Source organism: Diabrotica virgifera, chromosome 7 (genome assembly GCF_917563875.1).
Source record: "Diabrotica virgifera virgifera chromosome 7, PGI_DIABVI_V3a".
NCBI classification, from domain to species: Eukaryota; Metazoa; Arthropoda; class Insecta; order Coleoptera; family Chrysomelidae; genus Diabrotica; species Diabrotica virgifera.
Window position 1 is genome coordinate 151,284,107 of NC_065449.1, and position 25,518 is coordinate 151,309,624.

Here is a 25,518-nt window from a genome sequence, read left to right on the forward strand (position 1 = left end):
TGAAAATGAAAGATTTTGTTGGAAAAACCCGCATTTCCCGGGGAAAATTTTCGTCAAAGTAAATCGGGAAAAATACGCCTCTATGCAGAATTTAATTACGGTGAATTTTCATTTGGGTGTTTTTGGTGTAAAGTTAAAATCTTTGGAGTTATAGAGGAAAAATTGTAACAAACACGATTTTCGGGCGCCATTTTGTTTATAAAAAAAGTAACACACTATCTGCGGACTTTGCATAGGTACCTATATTATTAATATATACAATCATAAGATTCGATTCCAGCAATAAAATTGCTGGTAAATGACTTTTCCCAAAAATGGCCTATTCTCCGATAATCTTCCCAGACTATAAATAATAAATAATGTGATACATCAATTATCGTGTCTTGAAAAGTCCTGCTCGAATATTTAGTTCCGGTTTTGATATCATTTCGGGTTAAAAAGTTATGACCAGAAGTTTGGCAAAAATGACTCAAAATTAGTAAAATCATAATCAATCGACGCGTACACGAAGGGTTCAAATATCGCTCTTCATTTCTACTTCCGGTCACGTTGGCCGACAACCTAGGGCTTACGAAGTCCAATTCCTTTTTTATCGCGTAATTCGATCTAATTGTCTATTTTTTTAGAAATACACATAATATATGTAGTTTCAAAAGTTATGCATCACTTAAAATTTTGCTCGTTTTCATAGTTGATTTTTCATGAACAGGTTAAGGAATTTCGCAAAATGTGTTAGATTTTTTTTTGGTATTTACACAGTTGGGCAAAGGTTTACTCAAACTTGTTTTTTGAACTTATACCGGGCGGAAGAAAAAAAAATGTTTTTCTTATGTTAAATTTAAGACACCCTGTATGGAGAACAAGGTATAAGTGTGGGTATTACATCGAAACGTTAATGTAGTCTTATGTTTTGTGAACATTTAGTTTTTTTTTATCACTGATTAGTCCGATCAGGGAACGCAAAATTTTACGAAAACCTCCAAAAAAATAGTAAAAAAAAGTCAATACTTTTCGAGTTATTTGCCAGTGAATGTGTTCATTTTTAACCAAAAAGAAAAAATGTTTTTGGACGGTTTTTCGGACATAACTCAAAAAGTAAATATTTTTTAGCGAAAAAAATATTCTAAGTAAAAATATAGCTTATAAAAAATTGAAAAAAATGGTGTATGCGTGAGGTCTGAGACCCAGTAAAAGCAGAGTTGCAGCTAATGAAATGTAGGTTCTTCTTCGTCAAATTCCAAATCGAATATTTCAATGTGAAATAATTAAAAAATGGAGCACTTTTCGGGGAAAAATCATTACAACTGTTTTAAAGTGTTTAAAAAAATGTTTATTTTTCATGAAGAGAAGTATCCATTCTCAAATGTGGTCTCGAGGTAAGGAAGTACAAAACTCAAAAAGGTACCACAAAAAATGATATTAATAAAAGGTCATAAAAGGACGCGTTTCGGCTCTTCACGAGCCATCATCAGCTTTAAAATACAGGAGCAAAGACGAAAACTGTCCAGACCAGGAAGGAGGAAGAATCTACTAGATTACATTATTTAAGGTTCTATATGCTTTATTATTTAAAGTTTTAAGTACTGTATTAGACATTAAGTTATATATGAATATAAAAATTCATTAGAAAGATTTTTATGGCTTCCACGTTGGGAGGAACCATCTTGCGAACAGCTGTTCTGTTCTGTTCTGTTCTGATGTAATCTAGTAGATTCTTCCTCCTTCCTGGTCTGGACAGTTTTCGTCTTTGCTCCTGTATTTTAAAGCTGATGATGGCTCGTGAAGAGCCGAAACGCGTCCTTTCATGACCTTTTATTAACATACATTTTTTGTGGTACCTCTTTCGAGTTTTGTACTTCCTTAGGTTTATTTTTGTTTTTTAAAAAACTTCCAACATTAAAAGTAAGTGAGTTACGCTCAAAATATTGTTGGTCCCTTTTATTTTTTGGTAAAAAGAATGGTGACAATCACCCCTTAATTAGCTTCTCAAATAAAATTAATCGTTACCGGTTTACATATTACTTTACTTATGTATTGTTTATATTATTATATATGTTTCATTGGTTCAAATTGCTCAGTTTTGAAAAAAATTGGGCTTAAAATAAAACATTTTTCTTAATTTTGAAGAAAATCGTAGTTGTTTATGGAATTAAATTAAAAACAATTAGGAATACCAAAAATCTCAAAGAGTAATAAAATATACGTTTTGCTTTTCTGAATATTTTTGATTTTTTTCTTGTTAGAAAAAAATTGGTTATGCTATGGCTGTTCAAACTTTGCTAAACTCGTGATTCGTTACTCGTTCAAGCCATTTTAACTACAGCTTTTTCAAAACGAAGCACTTTGAACCGATGAAACTTACAGATCATATAAATAATACATAGACAAAATAACTTGTGAAATGGTAATGTTAAAATGTATATGTGATAAAATAACAATATTTTGAGCGTAATTCACTTACTTTTAATTTTATAAGTTTTTTTAAAAAACAAAAATTAAACCTTTTTTTAAACACTTTAAAAAGTTAAAATTAATTTTCCTCTAAAAGTGCTCCGTTTTTGGGTTATTTCACATTGAAATATCGATTTGGAATTTGATGAAGAAGAAATTATTTTTCATTAGCTGCAACTCTGCTTCTACTGGGTCCACAGATCTCATGTATACACCATTTTTTCCAATTTTTTATGGGCTATATTTTTGCTAAGAATATTTTTTCGCTAAAATACTTACTTTTTGAGTTATCTCAGAAAAACCGTCCAAAAACATGTTTTATTTTGTTAAAAATGAACAAATTCACTCGCAAATAACTCGAAAAGTATTGACTTAGTAAAAAAACTCTATGGAAGAAAAGTTGTTTAGAATTAGTCATTTTATACAATTCCGGTCTTATTTTAAATGTATATTTTTCACCTTCGAGAGGGGGTATTCCCCTCCATTTTTAAAAAATGGAGTGGATGTAGAATTGTAAACTTTTCCTGATATAATATTGGACAATTTCAACAACCTATTCCCAAATTTTCATCCTGCATTTATTTTTTTTGGGGCTGATTGTTCTTTGATCGGGCTAGATATCTTTAGAAACAAAGAAAATACACGGTTTTATTCTTTAACAAGACGTGTTTTAACTAAAACAAAACTAAATTAACAATAAAAAAATAGTTAACAAAAAACAAAACTTTAAAAACAGAAGGGCACCAAACGCTAACAATTCTGGTTGAGACTTTAAGAGTTATTTGTCGACTAAGTGAGCGGTATGCACAGCGTAACACAACGAGAGACGAGATTGTTTAATGGAGGCTTTGTGATGTGTTGAGGTGGAATTTTCTTCAGAATAAATACGGATTTGGTGTCTACGTGGGAGCTCTTTAAATAGTGAGAGGTTTATTGCATAGATTCTCTTTCCTTGGGTAATTTGTTCCTTTCGCACCATATATGTATAGGGAATAATTTCATCTTAGTGTATAATAAGACATGACCTACTCATGTATCGCATGTCCTTTAGCCCGATCAGGGAACACAAAATTTTACGAAAACCTCTAAAAAAATAAAGGAAGGATGAAAATTTGGGAATAGGTAGTTGAAATTGTCTATTATGTCTATTATTATATAAGAAAAAGTTTACAATTCTACATCCCCTCCATTTTACAAAAATTGGAAAATACGGGGTGAAAAATATTTTCTCGAGGGTGAAAAAATATACGTTCAAAATAAGTCCGAAATTGTATAAAATGATTGATTCTAAGTAACTTTTGTTCTATAGAGTTTTTTCACTAAGTTAATACTTTTCGAGATATTTGCGAGTGAATATGTTCATTTTTAACAAAAAAAAAAACATATTTTTTGACGGTTTTTCGCAGATAACTCAAAATGTAAGTATTTTAGCGAAAAAAATATTCTTAGCAAAAATATAGCATATAAAAACGAAAAAAAAAATGGTGTATGTATGAGATCTGTAGACCCAGTAGAAGCAGAGTTGTAGCTAATGAAAAGTAAGTTCTTCTTCCAAATTCCAAATCGAATATTTCAATTTGAAATAACCCAAAAACGGAGCACTTGTCGGGGAGAATTCATTTTAACTTTTTTAAAGTGTTTAAAAAAAAGGTTTTTTTTTTGTTTTAAAAAAAACTTTAAAGTAAGTGAGTTACGCTCAAAATATGCTGGTCTTTTTTATTTTTTGCTAAATAAATCGCGAAAATCACCCCCTAATTAGCTTCCCAAATAAAATTAATTGTTACTGCTTTACAAGTTGCTTTACTTATGTATTGTTTATATTATCTATAGGTTTCATTGGTTTAAAGTGCTCATTTTTGAAAAAAATTGGGTTTAAAATAAAACATTTTTTTAATTCTGAAAAGATGGAATTTTTTATGAATTTAACTTAAAAATTATTAGTAATACGAAAAATCTAAAAGAGTAATAAAATGTTCGTTTTGCTTTTTTGAATATTTTTGACTTTTTGTTTTCTTGTTAGACAAAAATTGATTATGCTATGGCTCTTTAAAATTTGCCTCAACTCGTGATTAGTTTCTCGTTCTAGCCATTTTAACTACAGCTTTTTCAAAAATAAGCACTTTGAACCGATGAAACTTACAAATCATATAACTCATACATAAGCAAATAAATTGTCAAGTGGAAATGATAAAATTTATTTGTGATGCTAATTAGAGGGTGATTTTCGCGATTTTTTTTTACCAAAAAATAAAAGGGACCAACAGTATTTTGAGTGTAACTTACATCCTTTTAATATTAAAAGTTTTTTTTAAACAAAAATTAACCCTTTTTTTACACAGTTTAACAGTTTAAAAAAAGTTGCAATGAATTTTCCCCGAAAAGTGCTCCGTTTTGGGTTATTTTACATTAAAATATTCGATTTGGAATTTGACGAAGAAGAACCTACTTTTCATTAGCTACAACTCTGCTTCTATTGGGTCTACAGACCTCATGCATACACCATTTTTTCAATTTTTTATAAGCTATATTTTTGGTAAGAAAATTTTTTTCGATAAAATACTTACTTTTTGAGTTATCTCCGAAAAACAGTCCAAAAACATGTTTTTCCTTTATTAAAAATGAACAATGCAAAATCTATTGAACTGATCTTAATGAAATTTACAGTATTGTTTTACTGTATCATAGAGTTTTTCAGAATGAAATATGAAGCTTCTAAGTGTAGCATAAATGGTTGAAAAACGTAAAATACGAATACTTGTTTTTGTATGTTTTTTTCACAATTATCGCTATTTTGCAACAAGGGTGACTATTTTTTTAAATTATTAACCAATTCTATATTGTAGGAAATTTAACTACGCAACTTTTATGTTAGTACAACTTTTCTCGGAAATGAATACTTTTAAAGTTATAATCAAAAAACCAAGAAAAAAATCGAATTTTTCCTTAATTTTTTGACATTTTGATTATTTAAAAAATGTTTCGGACCTTTTTGAGAGGGAGGATAACTCAAATATTATTATTTAAATTATTTTCAAGCAATTTCTGCAAAAAAATTTGAGTCACCTCTCAACGTCCAAATGTACTAATATTTTTACAGATGGGCCCTGGTCTAATGCCCAATGCCCAAGTGTGTAAATACCAAAGAAAAATCTAACATTAAAAAAATTAGCGGAATCCATTAATATGTTCACGAAAAAATCAACTATGAAAATGAGCATAATTTTAGGTGATGCATAAATTTTAAAATTATGTTTATATTTGCAAATTCAATAGTATTTATATTAAAATCTAAATAAAACATCGTTTTACTTACACATTATCCCAATTCCTAGGATTATCTGTTTGTCTTTCAATCGAACTAGTAAATACTTGAGTTAAAATAACACAAACTATAATAACTTTTGCTGATTTCATCATACTAATGTTATATGGCGAAAAATTAAGATCTTAATTCCAAGGACTTAAATCGTCACCATCCCCCGTCTACAATCCAAAACTTGTTATTTACCTCTACCATCCAAAACTTGTTATTAGTCCATAGGCGGTAGCGTCGCCCCCGTTAGGTAAATTATTCCGTGGTCGATGGCAGTAATCGAATGGCGAGTATTTGAGTGACCTTAAAATTTATTTACTTTAATTATTAAAAATATTGTACAAAATTTACATAATTATTAATTAAATGTATGTCAAAAAGTGAAATTCTGAAGTATTTTGAAATTATATTCAGACAAAATAAATCAAAACTTTACATATTATTTAGTAATTAGGTATTCAATATTGATATAACTATCAATCAAACATCAAAACCGACCATCACGTAAAAGTCATCTGTCATTACTGTCATACGAAATTTTTAAATTAAATTGTAAGTAAGTGTTAATGTTTTTTATGATTGGCGATAAAATTTTGTATCGCCTCGCTCTGCCCCCTCTGCTCGTAATATCAGACTCGTTCGATAAAGAGTCGTATAACTGACTTGGTACATAAATAACTATTAGATCATTTGGGAGCGAAAAAGGTCTCTTGTGATTTTTCTCTTATAGTATGGTATAACCAAACCCAAACCCAGACATCCAAAGCGAAAGTTATCCTCCAACACCAAATTATTCTATATGGTCCACATAATGTTCAGAAAAAAGTCACACCATTTTGACCGTCGGGTTTGGGGGGGAGAGGGGGAGGAAATCGTAAATTTGTAGTTTTTTAGGTTTTTCGTCAATATTTTTAAAACTATACGATTTAGCATAAACAACCTTCTACCCAAAAATGTTCTACATTAAATTTGAAATAAAAAAGGCCCTATGCATAATCCTTCTAAAATGAACGGTTTCAAAGTTACTGAGGTAGTATAGTATAATTGGTCCAAAAAAGGCCAAGTCGTTATCTAGTAGTCGAAGTGAGAACATCGTTCGCTGTGAATCGAAAACCAGTTACTGGCCCGATAACGACAAATCAGTAAGTTTAAAACACATTAGCAAGATATAGTAATTAAATTTTAATCACCATGCTAAAAATAATTAGATGTTCTTTATATCCATATAAATAACAAACAGAAAATGGCAAGTGGATTTAATTCCTCTAATATGCACATGCAGCAAGGCAGTCAAATAAATTGGGTCGATCCAAACACCCAATACGTACAAACAGGACAAATTAATTCATTTATGACACCGCAAACAATACAACAAATACCACCACCAGTTATACAATACCCACAAGTATACACTGCTCAACAAGTACAACCAGAGGGAAATCAAAAATTTTATCCACCAAAGTACCAAACATTACCTAGCACTTCCAGACAAGATGAATAATGGAAAATTGCAGAAAATAGAAAACGTAACAAAAATAGTCCCGACAATTACCAAAACAATTTAAAACAGATGAAAATAGACAACTACTGGCTCAATCCTCCTACGTCAACGTCAAACCGGTATAATCTTTTAAATGAAGAATCCAATAATGGCGATGAAGAGACACAAGAAAATGGTACAATACCAAAACCTCCTTCAATATTTATTGCAGGTGTCAAAGATATAAAACCACTAAACCTCCTACTAAATGGCATAGCAAAAGAAAACCACACAATCAAGGTTCTAAACAATGACCAAGTAAAAGTTCAAGCCAAAACAATTGAAATATATAATATCATTATAAAAGCATTAGATGAAAAGAAAACTGAATACCACACATAACAAAAAAAAAGGAGATAGTTCATTCAGAGTCGTTCTAAGACATCTACATCCAACAACCAACCTAGAAGAGGTAAAGGCGGAACTGGAGAGCCAAGGGCATATTGTGAACCAAATCACTAACATACGACATAGAATAACAAAAAACCCACTTCCATTATTTTTTGTAAATCTTAAATCAAGCTCTAACAACAAAGATATATATAATATAGACTCACTACAATATTATACAGTTTACCATACAATGCATCCTGATGGAACCGCCCACGGTGGCACTACAATCATTATTAAAAACACAATCAAACATCATCTCGCAACTGTAGAAGACTGGACAGGCCCCATTACTTTCTCTGCGGTTTATTGCCCTCCAAAGCACAAAATAACAAAAGAAGACTTTAAAGAGTTCTTCGACGAACTAGGCAACCGATTCATTTGTGGCTGTGACTATAATGCCAAGCATCAGAGTTGGGGTTCTAGACTAGATACGACCCGAGGAAGAGAGCTATACTAAGCAATAAACAACGATAATCTAGAAGTAGTAACAACACGAGAACCAACGTACTGGCCAACCGACTTCAATAAAACACCCAATCTTCTGGACTTCAGCATAACTAAACAAATTAACAGGAACTATATGCATGCGGAGTCATGTTATGAACTTTCTTACGATCATTCGCCAGTTGTGATAACACTAAATAAAAAAATTCTTCACAGGGAAAACCATGTGTATTGCACAACCGAAAAACAAACTGGAACATGTTTAAACAACTGGTCGAGGAGCGACTTCAACTAAACATTTCCCTAAAGACCAATGAGGAGATCGAATATGCAGTAGAGCACCTAAACTTAGTTATACAACAAGCTGCCTGGGACTCAACAACACCCAGCAACAATGAAATGAAGACTGAATACACTTCATTATCAATAAGAGAGAAAATAGCCCAGAAAAGAAAACTCAGAAAACAGTGGCAAGCAACTAGAGCGCCACAAACAAAAACGCAGTTGAACAATGCTGTTAAGAAGCTAAAAGAAATGATAGCAACAGAAAAGAATCTACAATTCAGTGAACACATAAAACAACTAGATACAACTGAACAAACAAACTACTCCCTATGGAAGGCTATTAGAAAATTAAAAAGACCCCAATACAATATACCACCATTAAAAAAAGAGCAGGGCGGATGGTTAAAAACACCAAAAGAAAAAGCAGAGACATTTGCAAACCACCTAAGAACTGTGTTTATTCCCAATGAAACAACTGACCATAACCAAGACGAAACAATAAACCAAGCTCTTGAAGAATCATACCAGCTAGAATTACCAGAAAAAAGATTCAAAAAAAGTGAAATAAAGGCTACAATAAGATTCAATACCAACCCTAAAAAAGCTCCAGGGTACGACCTAATCACAGGAAAAATATTACAAGAACTGCCGGAAATAGGATATACATATTTATCACAATTATTCAATTCAATTTTGAAAATCAGCTATCTCCCGCCACAATGGAAAGTTGCCGAAATAACACCCATTTTAAAACAAGGCAAACCACTTGAAAGGGTAGAACCATACCGGCCCATCAGTCTACTACCAGTGCTATCCAAAGTGTTCGAAAAACTTTTATTAACAAGACTACCGCCTCTCCTAAAAGACGAGGGAATAATTCCAACTCACCAATTTGGATTCAGGCAGAAACATTCTACCATTCAACAAGTACATCGAATAGTAAACAGAATCCATAAAGACCTCGAAGCATCCAGATATTGCTCCGCCCTGTTCATAGACATAGGACAAGCGTTTGACAAGGTATGGCACCAGGGGTTGCTCTATAAGCTTAGGAGTTGTTTGCCTCTAAATTATTACACACTACTAAAGTCATACCTTACAAATAGACGCTTTAGAGTCAAATACGACAATGAAATATCAGAACTCCAACCCATAACAGCGGGTGTCCCCCAGGGAAGTGTTCTAGGTCCTATCCTGTACCTACTCTATACTGCCGACCTTCCAACATCACCTGCCACAACAACAGCTACATTTGCAGATGATACTGCGATCATATGCTCCAACAAGAATCCAAACATCGCATCAGTTGAAGTCGAAAAATGGTTACAAAAAAGGAGAATTAAACCAAATGAACAAAAGTCAATACATGTAACATTTACAACCCGTAGAGGAACCTGTCCAACTGTATGTATTAACCGCAAACAAATACCACAGAAAGACGATGTAAAGTATCTTGGGATTCACCTGGATAGAAAACTGACTTGGAAAAACACATATTTTCCAAAAGAAGACAATTGGGCCATAAAGTGAGAGACATATACTGGCTAATAGGAAAACAATCCGAGTTATCAACACAAAATAAATTACTCCTATACAAAGCGGTGTTGAAGCCAATTTGGACCTATGGGATAGAGCTGTGGGGAACAGCCGCAAATTCTAATATTGAAATAATACAAAGGTTCCAATCCAAAATACTAAGGATGATTTTAAATATACCGTGGTATATCACCAACAACGCCGTAAATCGAGATGCAGAGGTAACTTATGTAAAGGAAGAAATTACATATCGAATAAAAAAATACAAGGACCGATTGAGGGAACACCCAAACCACCTAGCAAGGAACTTGATGCAGATGTGTGCAGTGCGCAGGTTAAAACGTAAAGTGACCAGTGATTTAGTGTGAGCTAAAAAAAGTGTAGTGCTTATTTATGTTCTCCCAGAGCCAATAATAGTTTAGTAGCCTAACATTAAGAGCGGCATATTAACGGGTATGTTCGCCACATGTCAATAGTTTAGCTGACATAAATATTATTTAATGCTTATTACTTTGTAAAAAACGGCAGATTGTAATAAATTGGGATGTCAATAAAAAAAGGCCTAACTTAAAAATCGAAAGTAAAAGTTTTCCTCCAACACCAAATTGTTCTATATGGTCCACATATTGTTCAGTAAAAAGTTACACCATTTTGAGCGTCCGGTTTGGGGGGGGGGGAGATGGGGAGAAATCGGTAAATTAGTAGTTTTTTTAAGTTTTTCGTCAATATTTCTAAAACTATGCTTTAGCGTAAGCAATGTTCTATACAAAAATGTTCTACATAAAATTTAAAACCAAAAAGGTCTTACACATAATTGTTATAAAATCAACAGTTGTTACGGAGGGTGAAAAGTGGATGTTTTCGATACTTTTTATATTTTTTGGGCAATGCCCTACTGATTTTCTTTAACAGGATTGTGTTTTATAAATCAAATTTGCTATTTCATTGGCCGATGGTATGTTAGTGATAAGCCCTTGAAGAAACGTCAACTTCACCACCCAAAATTATCATCAATTGCCCAAAAAATATAAAAAGTATCGAAAACCTCCACTTTTCACCCTCCGTAACTCTGGAACCGTTGATTTTATAACAATTGTGTATGGATCTTCTTTGTTTTAAATTTTATGTAGAACATTTTTGTATAGAACATTGTTTACGCTAAAGTGTAGTTTTGGAAATATTGACGAAAAACCTAAAAAAACTACTAATTTACCGACTTCTCCCCCATCTCCCCCCAAACCGGACGCTCAAAATGGTGTAACTTTTTACTGAACCATATGTGGACCATATAGAACAATTTGGTGTAGGAGGAAAACTTTTATTTTGGATGTCTGGGTTAGGCCTTTTTTTGGATCAATTTTACTATACTATCTCCGTAACTTTGGAACCATTCATTTTAGAAGGATTATGCATAGGACCTTTTTTATTTCAAATTTAATGTAGAACATTTTACGCGTTTGTAGGTATATGCAACGGTACATTTGTTAGAAAGAGGAGTCAATTTCCTTTAAAATGGTCTATTGTATAAGGTTGCTCGACTATTTTGAAGCAAGTTCTGCTTTTTCAAGGTTTTATACTTTTAATGATTTTTGATATTTTTTATGATTATTTTTTAAATTTCTCATTATGACTTTTTTTGTTGTACATTTAGGGATATACATTGTATAATAGAAAACAGCATATTTTCTTTACTTTAAAATGGTGTATTCCAAAAAATCTAGGAATATTTTTAAACAAGATATCCGTATGATATCCAAGAGTATCCGTAATTTGAAAAAATTTTAAAATTTTTTATTTATTTTTTCAATTAGAAGAATATGATTGCATACTATAATATAATTTTTAATTCCAAATAATTTTTCTTGATAACACTTTTCGATATTGTGAAATATAAAGGTACTGTACTCCTGAGCAAATTCATATTTTTTAACATACCTCGTACACTATTAATAAAATTTTATATCTGATGATTGCATTTTAAGTTTCAGACAAGGCAGAGCATTTTATAAAGAATAATATTTTTTCATAAAATTAATCCTAAAAAAGTTTTCCTTATGGTTCCAACTATTGCATGTGTATATGACAATTTGAAAAAGCATATCTTGTTTAAAAATAGTCCTAAAATTTTTTAGAGTACACCGTTTTAAAGTAAAGAAAATGAGCTTTCCTTTTTATAACACAATGTATATACCCAAATATACAATAAAAAAAGTTATAATGAGAAATTTAAAAATAATCGTAAAATTAATAAAAAATCATTAAAAGTATAAAATTTTGAAAAACCATAGCTTGCTTAAATATAGCCACACGGCCTTCTACTATAGAACATTTTAAAGGTAATTGACTTATCTTTCTACTAAACCTATATCCCCGTGGAAAAAAGTTATGGGGCAAAAAACAAAATTGCTATCTTTCATGTTATTTCTTGCTTTTATTTTGGATATATTTTTGCAAAAAACATGTTTTTGACATTAAAATGTGATATTTGGATAGTAAATTTAACCTAAACCAATTTTCCTATAGACGTGTTTGCACTAAATGTGCATAGAACTCACCCTAATTCGCCCTGTGCCTAGGGACTAATTCACCCCTTTCTCAAAAACGCACCCATTTAAATGGTAGCACTCCGCGGTTTTTCCAAATATGAGGTCCATTGACTATATGAAACAATAAAACCCTGTTAACGTTGTAGTTCCTTTCTAAAATACATAATCAATGGCCTATTATACGCGATTTAAAATTTGAAAAATGCGAAAATGTTTTGGGTTACTTCGACAACGAATATTTTACTGTGCAACATAAGAAGCACGAAAGTAAATGGCGCTAATAATTATTCCAATTGAACGGAGTGGGGGGTTGATTATCCCCTCTACTTCGTACAAGCCACCTGTCTGGGTCGGCTTCCTTCGATGGTGGCTCGGGTAAATAATTAAAACTCTTGCAGGCAGTAAGCTAAATAAACGAATTTACCTTTATTCTGGAGAATCATTTCACAAACAAACTAAACATCACTACTTTACTAAAACCTTTACAAAGAGATTTCGCATTTAGCGATCAAATATTACACTGAGGCGATGCATGTTGACTGTTTGAGTGGCGGCACACGAATACCTCTAAAAACAGGCGCGAAAGAAGCACACACCCTGCATTTTACACAATAAACGGGTTTTCAGACCCAACGCATTTTCAAGTAGGCAGAAAAAACCTGCCCTGAACCTAGCGAAAACTATTTGGCTGGTAAGAAAGAAAAGGCGAGCGTCAGTTGCACCATAATTTACAAAGTTGCGATCGCAACATAGTCCCCGCCTTGATGGGAACGCATAAAAAAAACAAAAAAGGGAAAACAATTAAATATGATTCGAAAAAAAGGTATAACTAAACTAACAAATTATTATAGCTATAGGCCATTTAAGAGGAGGCGAGTTTGATCATAAGGAACGTCCGAAAGGAGAAGACGACCACCTAATCGTATCATTTGAGAGGAATCTAGAAAGGGATTCAATTTACGAATGGACTTATCATTAATCAGACGATTATCCATTAAAAGTTGGATTTCCAAGCTGAAGAAATGAGACTGGGTCAATTTGATAATCATTAACTCAGAACTAGAGAGTTCATTTAGAGTAAACGGACCTATACGTCTATGAGACTTAGCCTTTACATTGTGAATAAAACGAAGACAATATCTAAAAACTCTCTGAAGTCGAGTGAAGCACGAGAGTTTTCAGAGAGTATCATACATTTGCAAATCTGGTTTTCTGATCAGATGAGTAACCTTTTTGAGTTCAGGCAATTCATCAACATTAATACTCGAAGGACCATTAGATACACAAGTGTTGAAATCAACGTGTGGATCTGACAAAAATTGAGGACCATTAAACCAAAAATCACAATCAAGCAACTGCGAGGGTGCAGCACCGCGAGATAATATATCCGTAGGATTGTCTTTCGATCGTCCATGTCTCCATGTATGGTTGGAGGTGAGTTCTTGTATTTGAGATACTCTGTTGGCTACAAAGGTAGACCAACGAGAAGGGTGTAAGTTAATCCATGCGAGAACGATTTCTGAGTCTGTTCATAAATTGACAGAATTTATTTGAGAGAGTGATGGAATCAAAAACAGAGAGAATCTTAGAAACAAGATTAGAGAGTAATAATGCTCCTAGAAGTTCTAATCGAGGAAGAGTAACAACCTTTACAGGACTAACACGACTCTTTGAGGAGATTAGATGGCAAGAGATAAAGCCATTTTCATTTGAAGCTCTCAAGTAAACGCAAGCACCGTATGCGTTAAGACTTGCGTCTGATAACCCATGTATTTGAATACTTATTGCATTGCTAGAATTTAGCAGCAACCTGGGAATCTTGAGACTAGAGAGGTGAGGAAGTGTTTCTAAAAATAAATTCCATTCTGAGAGCAATTTTGAACTGAGACAGTCATCCCAATTCGATTTTTCCAACCAAATCCTTCTCATAATTTACTTGGCAGTTACCAATACGGGGTTAACCAATCCAATAGGGTCGTAAATTGAAGCGATTAAAGAGAGAACTTCTCTTTTTGTATAGGTATCCTTGACGGTAACCCTTGGCGCAAGAACTGAAAAATGATCAGAGTGAGAATTCCAACATAAACCGAGAATTTTATTCGTGTGATTGTCGGGATTAATTACATAACTAGCTTCATCAGAGATATAAGAAATACTTGCGAGAAATTCAGGAGAGTTTGCACACCATTTATGAAGTGAGAAACAAGCGAGTTTTAAACATTCGGTTAATTGACGATGAATCTCGAAGAGTTTTTCGAAATCATTGCAGCCGTACAACACATCATCGATGTAACAGCAATTTAAAAGAGCATCACTAGCCAGGGGGAATTGGTCAGCATTTCTTTGAGCTAACTCCTTAAGACATCTAGTGCTGAGAAACCCAGAGTTATTTAATCCATAAGTGATAGTTTCGAGTTGAAGACATTTCAAATCTTCTTGAGGGGAATCACGCCATAATATATTCAACAGAAAAACCTGTTCGGGATTCACTCGAATTTGTCTATACATGTGACGTAAATCTGCTACAATACAGTATTTAAACAATCTGAAATTTATCAAAATGTCGAACAGTTCGCGTTGTACTGTATAACCAGGAAGCATTATATCATCTGCAATGTCCAAGTGCAATATAGTCGTGAATAAATTGTTTATACTGTGAGTACAATTGATCCGACTTGATCAACTTCTTTTCGAGATTTAGAAATCGCTTCTTTGCAAGGAAAAATGAATTGCCCAATTTTTTATGCTTGTTTGGAGATTTGAAAGGAAGATATACTTGGAATCTACCAGAGGACAATATTTTAAGTGACTATTTAAAAGTGTCTTCGGCCTGTTGCTCCGAAGGAGTTAGGATTTTTCAAGTACAAGTAAGAGACGAGACTTCTTCAATTTCTCAAAACGACCGTACGAGTGAATCAGTATTTTGAGCTTGAACGAACAAGGATACTTCATTTCGAGGTTGGGTATTTTCTTGGATGTTGAGTGTGGAATATGAGTCAATTGATCTAAAGGGATGAGGTACAATTCCACCTACAAGATATCTGAGGTGAGTATTTGTTAAAGTGGGAAGATTAGGGCCTAACTTTATTAAACCATAAGTGAGTAAGTCGCAATAAATATCTGCTCCAAGCAACATTTGAACTTCGGCAGGAGCACAAAATTCTGGATCAGCTAGACGAATGTTTGGTGGAATTTTGAGAGCATTAAAATCCAATGTCATTTGAGGATGCTTACACGTGATGGTTGGGAGAATAGCACAGGAGAGTGTAAATTGTTTCGTGGGATTAACGTTTGAGAAAATATTTAAATCCACCATTTTATAAGTAAAGAGTCATAAATTGTAACACATGCTGTTTGGAGTAGAACCTCCTTTTTCCCTGAGAATGAGAAAAGAGATGATGCTTGGTAGACATCATTAAAGTCAGATTTATTTGCCTTTCATGAGTTTGCAGAAGAGCTTGGAGTTTCGATTTGAGTATCGGGATCACGAGATGCATTACCGTGAGACTGGCGAGTATTTTGAGAGTTATGATTTCCTTGTGAATCTTGAGAGTGACGAGTATTTTGAAAATCAGTGTTTCTGTTTGATAGACTACGAGATTCTTGATTTGTTCTTGGGATGAAACGAGAATTATTTGAGTTGCGAATAGAACCATTAGAGAAGTGGAGCAATGAGTGATGCCTCTTGCCACATTTGGCACAATCTGACAAAGAAGTACATGAACTTGCCGAGTGACCACTAGAAAGGCAGATGAGACACGCTTTCTTTACCTTGATTGTTTGATAACGCTCATCTTCAGCCATATTTAAAAATTCCTAACAGGTGTATATCTTGTGTGAGTTATTTTGACATAAAAAACATTTAAAGTACTGATTATTGTTACTATACTGCGTATTATTGCTAACTGTGTTGAGGGCAGTAAAACGAGAGGATTGTTTGTGCTTAGGAGAGTGAGGACGCTCAGGAACGAGATTTTCGAGAACTTTACATTTTCTTTCGATAAATTCTAGGAACTCAGTTAAACTTGGGAGTTTTTTGATATCACGCTCGGTTTCAAATGATCTTTTTGTGTTATAGTCCAATTTTCGAGTAAAGAGATTAATGAGGATTAAGTCAGCGAGTTGACTTGAGACGTCTAGATTTGCTAAAGCAGCGAGATGACTTTTAATTTGAGTTAAAAATCCCTAAGAGTATGTGCATTTGGTTTTGTAACGAGAGGAGCACTTAATAAGCTATTCAAATGGTTATTCACTATTAAGTATTTATTTTCGAATCTATCGCATAAGTTTTTTTATTGCGATTTCAAAATTGGAGTCGATTATTTCAAGATTGTCAATTAGTTTTAACGGTTCATTCTTTAGCACTGATTTTAGATAAATAAGTTTTTGCGCGTTAGATAGTTGTTTATCATCTGTTATTAATTTTGTGAAAACCTCGAAAAAACTGCTCCATTCGGATATTTCACCGGAGAAACACGGGATTCTTAGCTCCGGAAGCTTTACATTTTGACTTGTGCTGACAGACGGTGTTACATTAGTTACAACGGGTGGAGTCTGAAACGGTTTCGCAGATAATTGTGTGATTCTCTCGTGCAAATATGAATCTAAATTATAATACTGCTCTTCAACTACATCCCTATCTGAATTGTATTTTTCGAAATCTTCTAATTCGAGTTCCTTTTGTAGGACGAGATATTCGCGATAAGTTTCGTTTAATACGTTTTTTCGTGCAATGTATTGACCACACTCTAAGACTGCATTGTTACTTTTTGAGACAAACGTTTGAATTCTAGTAATGGAAGCCTTCGTGTGCCCCTTCAATTTTATAATTTTTGCAACATCAGTCGTTTCAATATCAGTCATTTTGGAAACGTGAAGAAATAATACAAATTTTTAAATATAACGAGAGATAATTTGTACCATAAATCTAATATCTACATAAACAGCAATAAACAATTCTAAAAAATACATACATGCAACAATGATACAAAAATAAGTCATTGAACGTGTAACAATAAATGACCAAACAGCATAAAAAACCACTACCGCATTTTAAATCAACACGACGCACGCGAAACAGAAAAACCTGTCTCTTTCACCTGTAATAAAAACTTCTGGCAACGAGTTCAACTTTTGAAAGGCGAGGGGAAACCTGGTACCTGGTATGTATCGACGACAAGCCGCCTGTCTGGGGCGGCTTCCTTCGATGGTGGTTCGGGTAAATAATTAAAACTCTTGCAAGGGAGTAAGCTAAATAAACGAATTTACCTCACAATAAAACACTGAAAAACGTTTGTTTTCTATACTTCCACAAAATTTATTACAACAATTATCGAATAGTCGAATCCATCAATTATTTAAACGAATTTACCTTTATTCTGGAGAATCATTTCACAAACAAACTAAACATCACTACTTTACTAAAACCTTTAAAAACAGATTTCGCATTTAGCGATATAATTTTACACTGAGTCGATGCATGTTGACTGTTTGAGTGGCGGCACACAAATACCTCTAAAAACAGGCGCGAAAGGAGCACACACCCTGCATTTTACACAATAAACTGGTTTTCAGACCCAACGCATTTTCAAGTAGGCAGAAAAAACCTGCCCTGAACCTAGTGAAAACTATTTTGCTGGTAAGAAAGAAAAGGCTAGCGTCAGTTGCACCATAATTTACAAAGTTGCGATCGCAACACCAATCAACAACAGTGTAATTTGCAATTTACTTTCGTTCTTCTTTTATTTTGCACAGTAAAATATTCGTTGTCGAAGTAATCCAAAACAGGCGTATGTTCGTGGAATAGGGTATAACTGTGAATTTGTTATAAGGACCTCTTGTTGAGTAAGTTTGTGCAAAACAATCGAATTGGAATAATTTACCTAACGGGGACATCGATACAGCCTGCACTATATGTTTATTTAGCTGTTTTTAATTTTAAATTGATAACTATTAGGCCAGTAAATCACCGTTTTACAGTGTAATAATTTTCCTCGTCACTACGAATTGGCTTGAATATTTGGATTTAAATTCCTTTTACCCTGTATTTTACTTTTGAATTTGAGCCCAGGATTGATTTCTCTTGTGGGGTGAAAGCCTGTCCTTCTCGTGGGTAAAAGAACATACGTTCAAAATAAGTACGGAAGTGGAACTGATTAATTGTAAGCAACTTTTTTCTTTAGAGTTTTTTCACGAAGTCAATACTTTTCGAGTATGTTATCAAAAAAAAACATTCTAAGCAAAAATATAGCACCCATATAAAATAGTAAAAAAATGGTATACGAATGAGATCTATAGACGCAGTAGCAGCAGTAGCTGATGAAAAATAGATTTATATTCGTCAAATTCCAAATCGAATATTTCAACGTTAAATAATCAAAAAATTATGCACTTTTTGAGGAAAACTCATTGCAAGTTTGATTTTTATTTTTAAAAGACGCTTTATTTTTGTTTTTTAAAAACGTTTCTAGCTTCAAAAGAGTAAACAAGTTACGCTCAAAATAAACTTTTTACGTTTTTGGTAAAGAAAATCGGGAAATCACCTCCTACCTAGCATCTCAAATGAAATTAATCATGATCGGTTCACAAGTTGCTTTATATGCATATTTATTACTTGTTTTATTTATGATCTGTAAGTTCTATCGGTTTAAAGTGCTTATTTTTGAAAAAAAAATTGGTTTTAAAGTAAAAAGTTTTTAATTTTTAATTAAAAAAAAAATTTTATTCTATAAAATAACTTAAACAAATAAGTAAACAAATTTAGGTATTGATTTTAGAAATATTTTGAATTTCTTTGTTTTTCTGTAAGACAAAAAATTGTTAAGATATGGCTGTTCAAAATTTGCATGCACTCGTGATTACTGACTCGTTTAAGCCCTGTCAATTACAGCCCTTTGAAAAATAAGCACTTTGAACCGATGAAACTTACAGATCATATTTATAACCAATCCATACACGAGTACAGTAACTTGTGCATCGGTAACGATTAATTTTATTTTGGGGTGCTAATTTGGGTGTGATTTTCACGATTTTTATACCAAAAAAAAAAGGGAACAACTTTATTTTGTGCGTAGGTTGCTTACTGTTGATGCTAAAATCTAAAAAAAAACAGAAATAAAACTTTTTTTAAACACTTTACAAAAGTTTTAATGATTTTTCCCAGAAAGTGCATATTTTTGGTTATTTCACGTTGAAATATTCTATTTGGAATTTGAAGCTAGAAATCTGATTCTATTAGATCTAGAGACCTAATACATACACCATTTTTAAAAAATTTTATAATCTATAATATTCTTTATTTATAAACATATAATATATAATCTATAATATCTATAATAAGTTTATTTTTTTTTAATGAAATACTTATTTATTGATTTATTTTCGAAAGAGCATTTAACAACGTGGTTTTTTTGTTGAAAAATGAACATATTCACTCGCAAATAGTCCCAAAATAATAACTTGGTGAAAAACCGCTATACAACAAAGGTTGGTTAGAATTCGTCAGTTTATCCTTTTCCGAACTTATTTTGAACGTAAAGTTTTTAACACCCGAGAAGGGGTGGTACTCACCCTCAGGGCAAAAGCACACACTGGCACAATATTACTTTTTTTCTTTGACATTAGCTATGTGTATGCTAAATTTCATGTCAATTCAAGCCGGTCTTTAAAATGTAAAGTTTTTGGAATATTTTACCGTTAGCGAATGGACTATTGAGGTGTTTTTAAAATTAATGAATAAGAAAAAGATAATCAAATAAAATTTATGACTACATTTAAATAACATCCTTATTATTGTTTCAATAGCAGATCGTCTTACATCCCATTAATTTTGTTAATATTAATTTAAGTTTTGGTTGTTAATTCAATGTGATGAATCCACAGAAACCACACCGGGGCCAGAGGTGGCCAGAGTTTGTAAAGAATAAATGAAATGTATTAATATTAATAGGCCAGTGTAATAAGGCAAAAATATACTAGTCCAGGGCGGATCTGTTTTGAGATGGACGTTGAGAGGTGACTCAAATTTTTTTGCAGAAATTGCTTGAAAATAAATCAAATAATAATATTTGAGTTATCCTCCCTCTCAAAAAGGTCCGGAACATTGTTTAAATAATCAAAATGTCAAAAATTTTAGGAAAAATTCGATTTTTTTCTTCGTTTTTTGATTATAACTTTAAAAGTATTCATTTCCAAGAAAAGTTGTACTGACATAAAAGTTGCGTATTTAAATTTCCTACAATATAAAATTGGTTAAAAATTTCAAAAATAGTCACCCTGGTTGCAAAGTAGCAATAATTGCGAAAAAACCATACAAAAACAAGTATTCTCATTTTACGTTTTTCAACCATTTATAATATACTTAGGACCTTCATATTTCACCCAGAAAAACTTTATGATACAGTAAATTTCTTTAAGATCGGTTTAATAGATTTTGCAAAATAAATTTTGCAATCCAGCTTTCGCAAAAAAAATTCATTTTTTCAAAATGTTACAGGACTGAAAATAAAGCAGATAGAAGCTTAAAAAAATTTTTTGCTTATAGAAGTGTACTGTACCTTTCATTTGCAATTTTCAAAATTAAAATCGATTGATTACCACGGCGTCAGAAAATTTTTGAAATAAACAATAATTTTTGGTGCTACGCGCAGGACAGCGGTGTTCGACTCACACAAGTTGATTTCCACCAAAATTTCTTCCAATCTTTATCTAATATATTATTTTCTTACTCTATATTTTGTTGTATTTTAGTATTTTAATTCCACAAAAATCAAACTAATTTTATTATTGTTTGTGAAATATTGTTTAAACAATTGCATATGTTTAAAAATAATAAACTTTTATTATTTAAAAATATATGAACAAAGAAAGTTTTTGCTAATAAAAGTGTTATTTCAAAAGATAGAGTATGTGTTTATATTTTGCAATAAACAAATTTACCTATTTATATCGAAATGTAATAAAAATTAAAATGTATCAATCATTATCAAAGGTCATTGGAATGCCCAATCAGAGCAAACTATCCGCTGTCCTGCGCGTAGCACCAATAATTAATGTTTATTTAAAAAAATTCCTGACGCCGTGGTGTTAATCGATTTTAATTTTGCAAAATTGCGAATGAAAGGTACAGTACAATTCTATACGCAAAAAATTTTCAACTTGCTATCTGCTTTATTTTCAGTCCTGTAACATTTTGAAAAAATGAATTTTTTTTACGAAAGCTGGATTGCAAAATTTATTTTGCAAAATCTATTGAACCGATCTTAATGAAATTTACAGTATTGTTTTACTGTATCATAAAGTTTTTCAGGGTGAAATATGAAGGTCCTAAGTGTAGCATAAATGGTTGAAAAACGTAAAATACGAATACTTGTTTTTGTATGTTTTTTTCATAATTATTGCTATTTTGCAACAAGGGTGACTATTCTTTAAATTTCTAACCAATTCTATATTGTAGGAAATTTAATTACGCAACTTCTATGTCAGTACAACTTTTCTCAGAAATGAATACTTTTAAAGTTATAATTAAAAAACCAAGAAAAAAATCGAATTTTTCCTTAATTTTTTGACATTTTGATTATTTAAACAATGTTCCGGACCTTTTTGAGAGGGAGGATAACTCAAATATTATTATTTGATTTATTTTCAAGCAATTTCTGCAAAAAAATTTGAGTCACCTCTCAACGTCCAAATGTACTAATATTTTTACAGATGCGCCCTGGTCTATACCCTGTTCGTGACACTTCAACAGCCAGAGTACTGAAGCGTTTTTTCGACAGGTCGTTGCATTGGAATAACAAAGTTCTATCTGCCTCAGGTGCCATTTTTAGTTATGACTGTTTAAAGTCTCTATGTTATGTATTTATTTTACTATTATCGCCACCTGAGTGTGTTAACAATGTAAATACAAAAAAAATAATATATTTTTATTTACCGTAAAATATTATTTCAATAGGTAATACAAAGGAAATCTGATTTGAGAAATGATTTCAACTTATTTAATAAAGGTTTATATTTCACATATACACTTGTTTAACAATTATTATATAATAAAACAACTTATTATTCGATAAAGTCTTATTATTAACTTATAAACACTTTCAGTTCTTACAGATAGGACCTTGTGTACTTAGTTGACTGTTTTTATGTCAATTAGAACCTTGTTAACTTATCAACATTTAAAATTCTCTCAGATAGAACCTTGTTACTTACGTATTTCAGCCACCTCTTAATAGATATCGGTGTTAGTATCATATTAAGGCGCAGAAAATAAAATAAAACCAAGTTACATAAAGATCTCAGTTTAGACAAAAATTGCCTGGTAATACCTATAAGAAAAAATTGTAACTAATTCCTGCGTCGGATCCGTAGGATCCGTTTTCATTTATAAACAATTTAGTGTCAAAAAACGGCCTGTTTTCTTTTTTATCAAATAAATGGAAAACAGTGAAACTTATGGTTTTCTTAGTACAAACATCTTCGAGAGCATGGAAAAAGCTTTAAAATTACTTATTATAAAGGTTGATAATATACTCATTTATTGTTAATATAATTGCGAGAAAAGGTCGAAATTGCAAAAAAAAAAATAAACTGTTGTAAAAATTAGTGTATAGTCAAATGTCAAATGAGGGTTCTTTGTTACTTAATAGGTACGTGACAAAAATATTTCAAATCAATTCATTCAATCGTTTAAATTTTATTCAAATTTTTTATCCCAGAGAGCTTTTTTTGCAATAACATAAGTCAGAAAAAAATAATGTTAGAACTATTCTACAGGTGTCAAATGAAAGAGCATAACCTAAAGTTTCAAATTGGTTTAAAAAAAGTGAATAAAAAATGCATGTATTAGTAATAAATAATTATGCAAAAGTATCGTCAATTTTTCCCTATAAACTTTTTTAATAAATTTTTTCAAAAAAATGGACCGTGTTTTAGGTGCACAACTACCAAGTAATGTTATGTATAGTCCGTCCGCTATAACTTTTCTCACGCGGTACGATTCATTTTCAATCAAATTAAGTCAAAACAGAAAACGAAACATACGCCGACGTGTGTAGTATATAGTAATACAGTATACAAAATGTATATACACATTGACGTTCGTTTCAATTTATGTTTTGACTTAATTTGATTGAAAATGAATCGTACCGCATGGGCAAAATTATAGCACACGGACTATATATAATAATTAGTAAAAAATGGTAATAAATATACATAATGTATTATACAGTGCGTCCATAAAGTAACGCATAAATTCATTATTTCGTAAAACGGCGACTTTAAGAAAAAATCCCGAAACAGGTCGATTTTTATTTTTAACTTCCGATTTTTTGCATATATATCATACTAGTGACGTCATCCATCTGGGCGTGATGACGAAATCGATGATTTTTTTTAAATGAGAATATGGATCAAGTGATAGCTTATTTGAAAGGGTATTCAATTCTCTATTTACTAATGTAAACATTAACATAATTATTTATACAGGGTGTGCAAAAAACATTTTTTTAATTAAAATAATTGAGACAGAAAGAAGAATGTATGTAATTTATTTAATTCAAAATGCGTTTTACTACTGTCATAAAACAGAACAAAAGTTTAATTGACAAATAAACATTGAATTTCGCTTAAACGAAATGTTCAAACTGGCAAGAGGCAGGTGGGTGGCAGCTTTAACATTGAATTTAAGCGAAAAACAATATTTATTTGTCAAATAAACATTTCTTTTCTGTTTTCTGACAACATTAAAACGTATTTTGAATTAGATAAATTACATACATTCTTCTTTTTGTCTCAATTATTTTAATTAAAAAAATGTTGTTTGAACACCTTGTATAAATAATTATGTTAATGTTTATATTAGGGAATAGAGAATTGAATACCCTTTCAAATGAGCTATCACATGACCCCTATTCTCATTTAAAAAAATCATCGATTACGTCATCACGCCCAGATGGATGACGTCACTAGTATGATATAAATGCCAAAAAATTGGAAATTAAAAATAAAAATCGACCTGTTTCGGGATTTTTCTTATAGTCGCCGGTTTACGAAATAATGAATTTATGCGTTACTTTATGGATATATGCGTATAATAATAATTTACTATTTAATATAATTTATTCAATTATATTATAAAATAAAAAGTTTATAAGAAAAAACTGACGATACTTTTGAATAATTATTTATTACTAATAAGTACATGTTTTATTCACTTTTTTAAACCAATTTGAAAGTTTAGCTCATGCTCTTTCATTTGACATCTGTAGAATGGTTCGTTGCTGAACATTATTTTTTTCTGACTTATTGCAAAAAAATCTCTCTGGGAAAAAAATTTGAATAAAATTTAAACAATTGAATGAATCGCTTTGAAATTTTTGTCACATACTAAGCATCAAAAAACCCTAACTCGACAAAAATTTTAAAGTTTTCCAATAATTTTTAGAATAGATATGGCGATTTTTTTTTTGCAATTTAGACCCTTTTTTGCAATTATATTAACAATAAATGAGTACATCAACCCTTATAATACGTCATTTTTTTTTCATTTTATTAAGTGCAAATTTACAATCTACTCCAATTACAACACAGAGTATTTAGCAAATAGTAGCAAAGTCTTGAATCCTGGCATGCTTTGGGCACCATCCATCGATGGTTCTCCAATACATCTAATCAGTTAGGTCCTCTGGCCATGTCCTTTTCAGTCTTCTTCCCACAAGTGGCGGCTGGTAGAGTTGTTAAAGAGTTTGACTTTTATGGGCGAAATTTCTTTCTTGGGCTTTGTTTGCCTGTAGTTTAATAACATCTTCGATGAATGGTATCTCAAGGTCATTATGGATAGTTATATTGGAAACGTACCATGGTGCATTCGCTATCATGCGCAGCGTCTTTGATAGAAAAGTTTGCAGTATTTTAGTGTTGCTCGGTTTGCTGCAGCCCCATAACTCTATACTCTATACCATAACTCCATATCGGCTTTAGTATAATTTTGTATAATAATACTTTGTTTTCTA

General features: G+C 31.9%; 1 protein-coding gene across 3 annotated transcripts in view; it reads right to left on the minus strand.

The window, feature by feature from the left end:
• LOC114330100 (uncharacterized) overlaps window positions 1–25,518 on the minus strand; it is a 314,241-nt gene that overhangs the window by 178,544 nt on the left and 110,179 nt on the right. For all 3 annotated transcript variants that reach the window (XM_050656442.1, XM_028279415.2, XM_050656443.1), the window contains exon 3: window positions 5,765–6,067. In XM_050656442.1, the coding sequence (XP_050512399.1) occupies window positions 6,020–6,067 (48 nt within the window). In that variant the 3' untranslated portion in view covers window positions 5,765–6,019. The remainder of the gene's footprint in view (window positions 1–5,764; window positions 6,068–25,518) is intronic.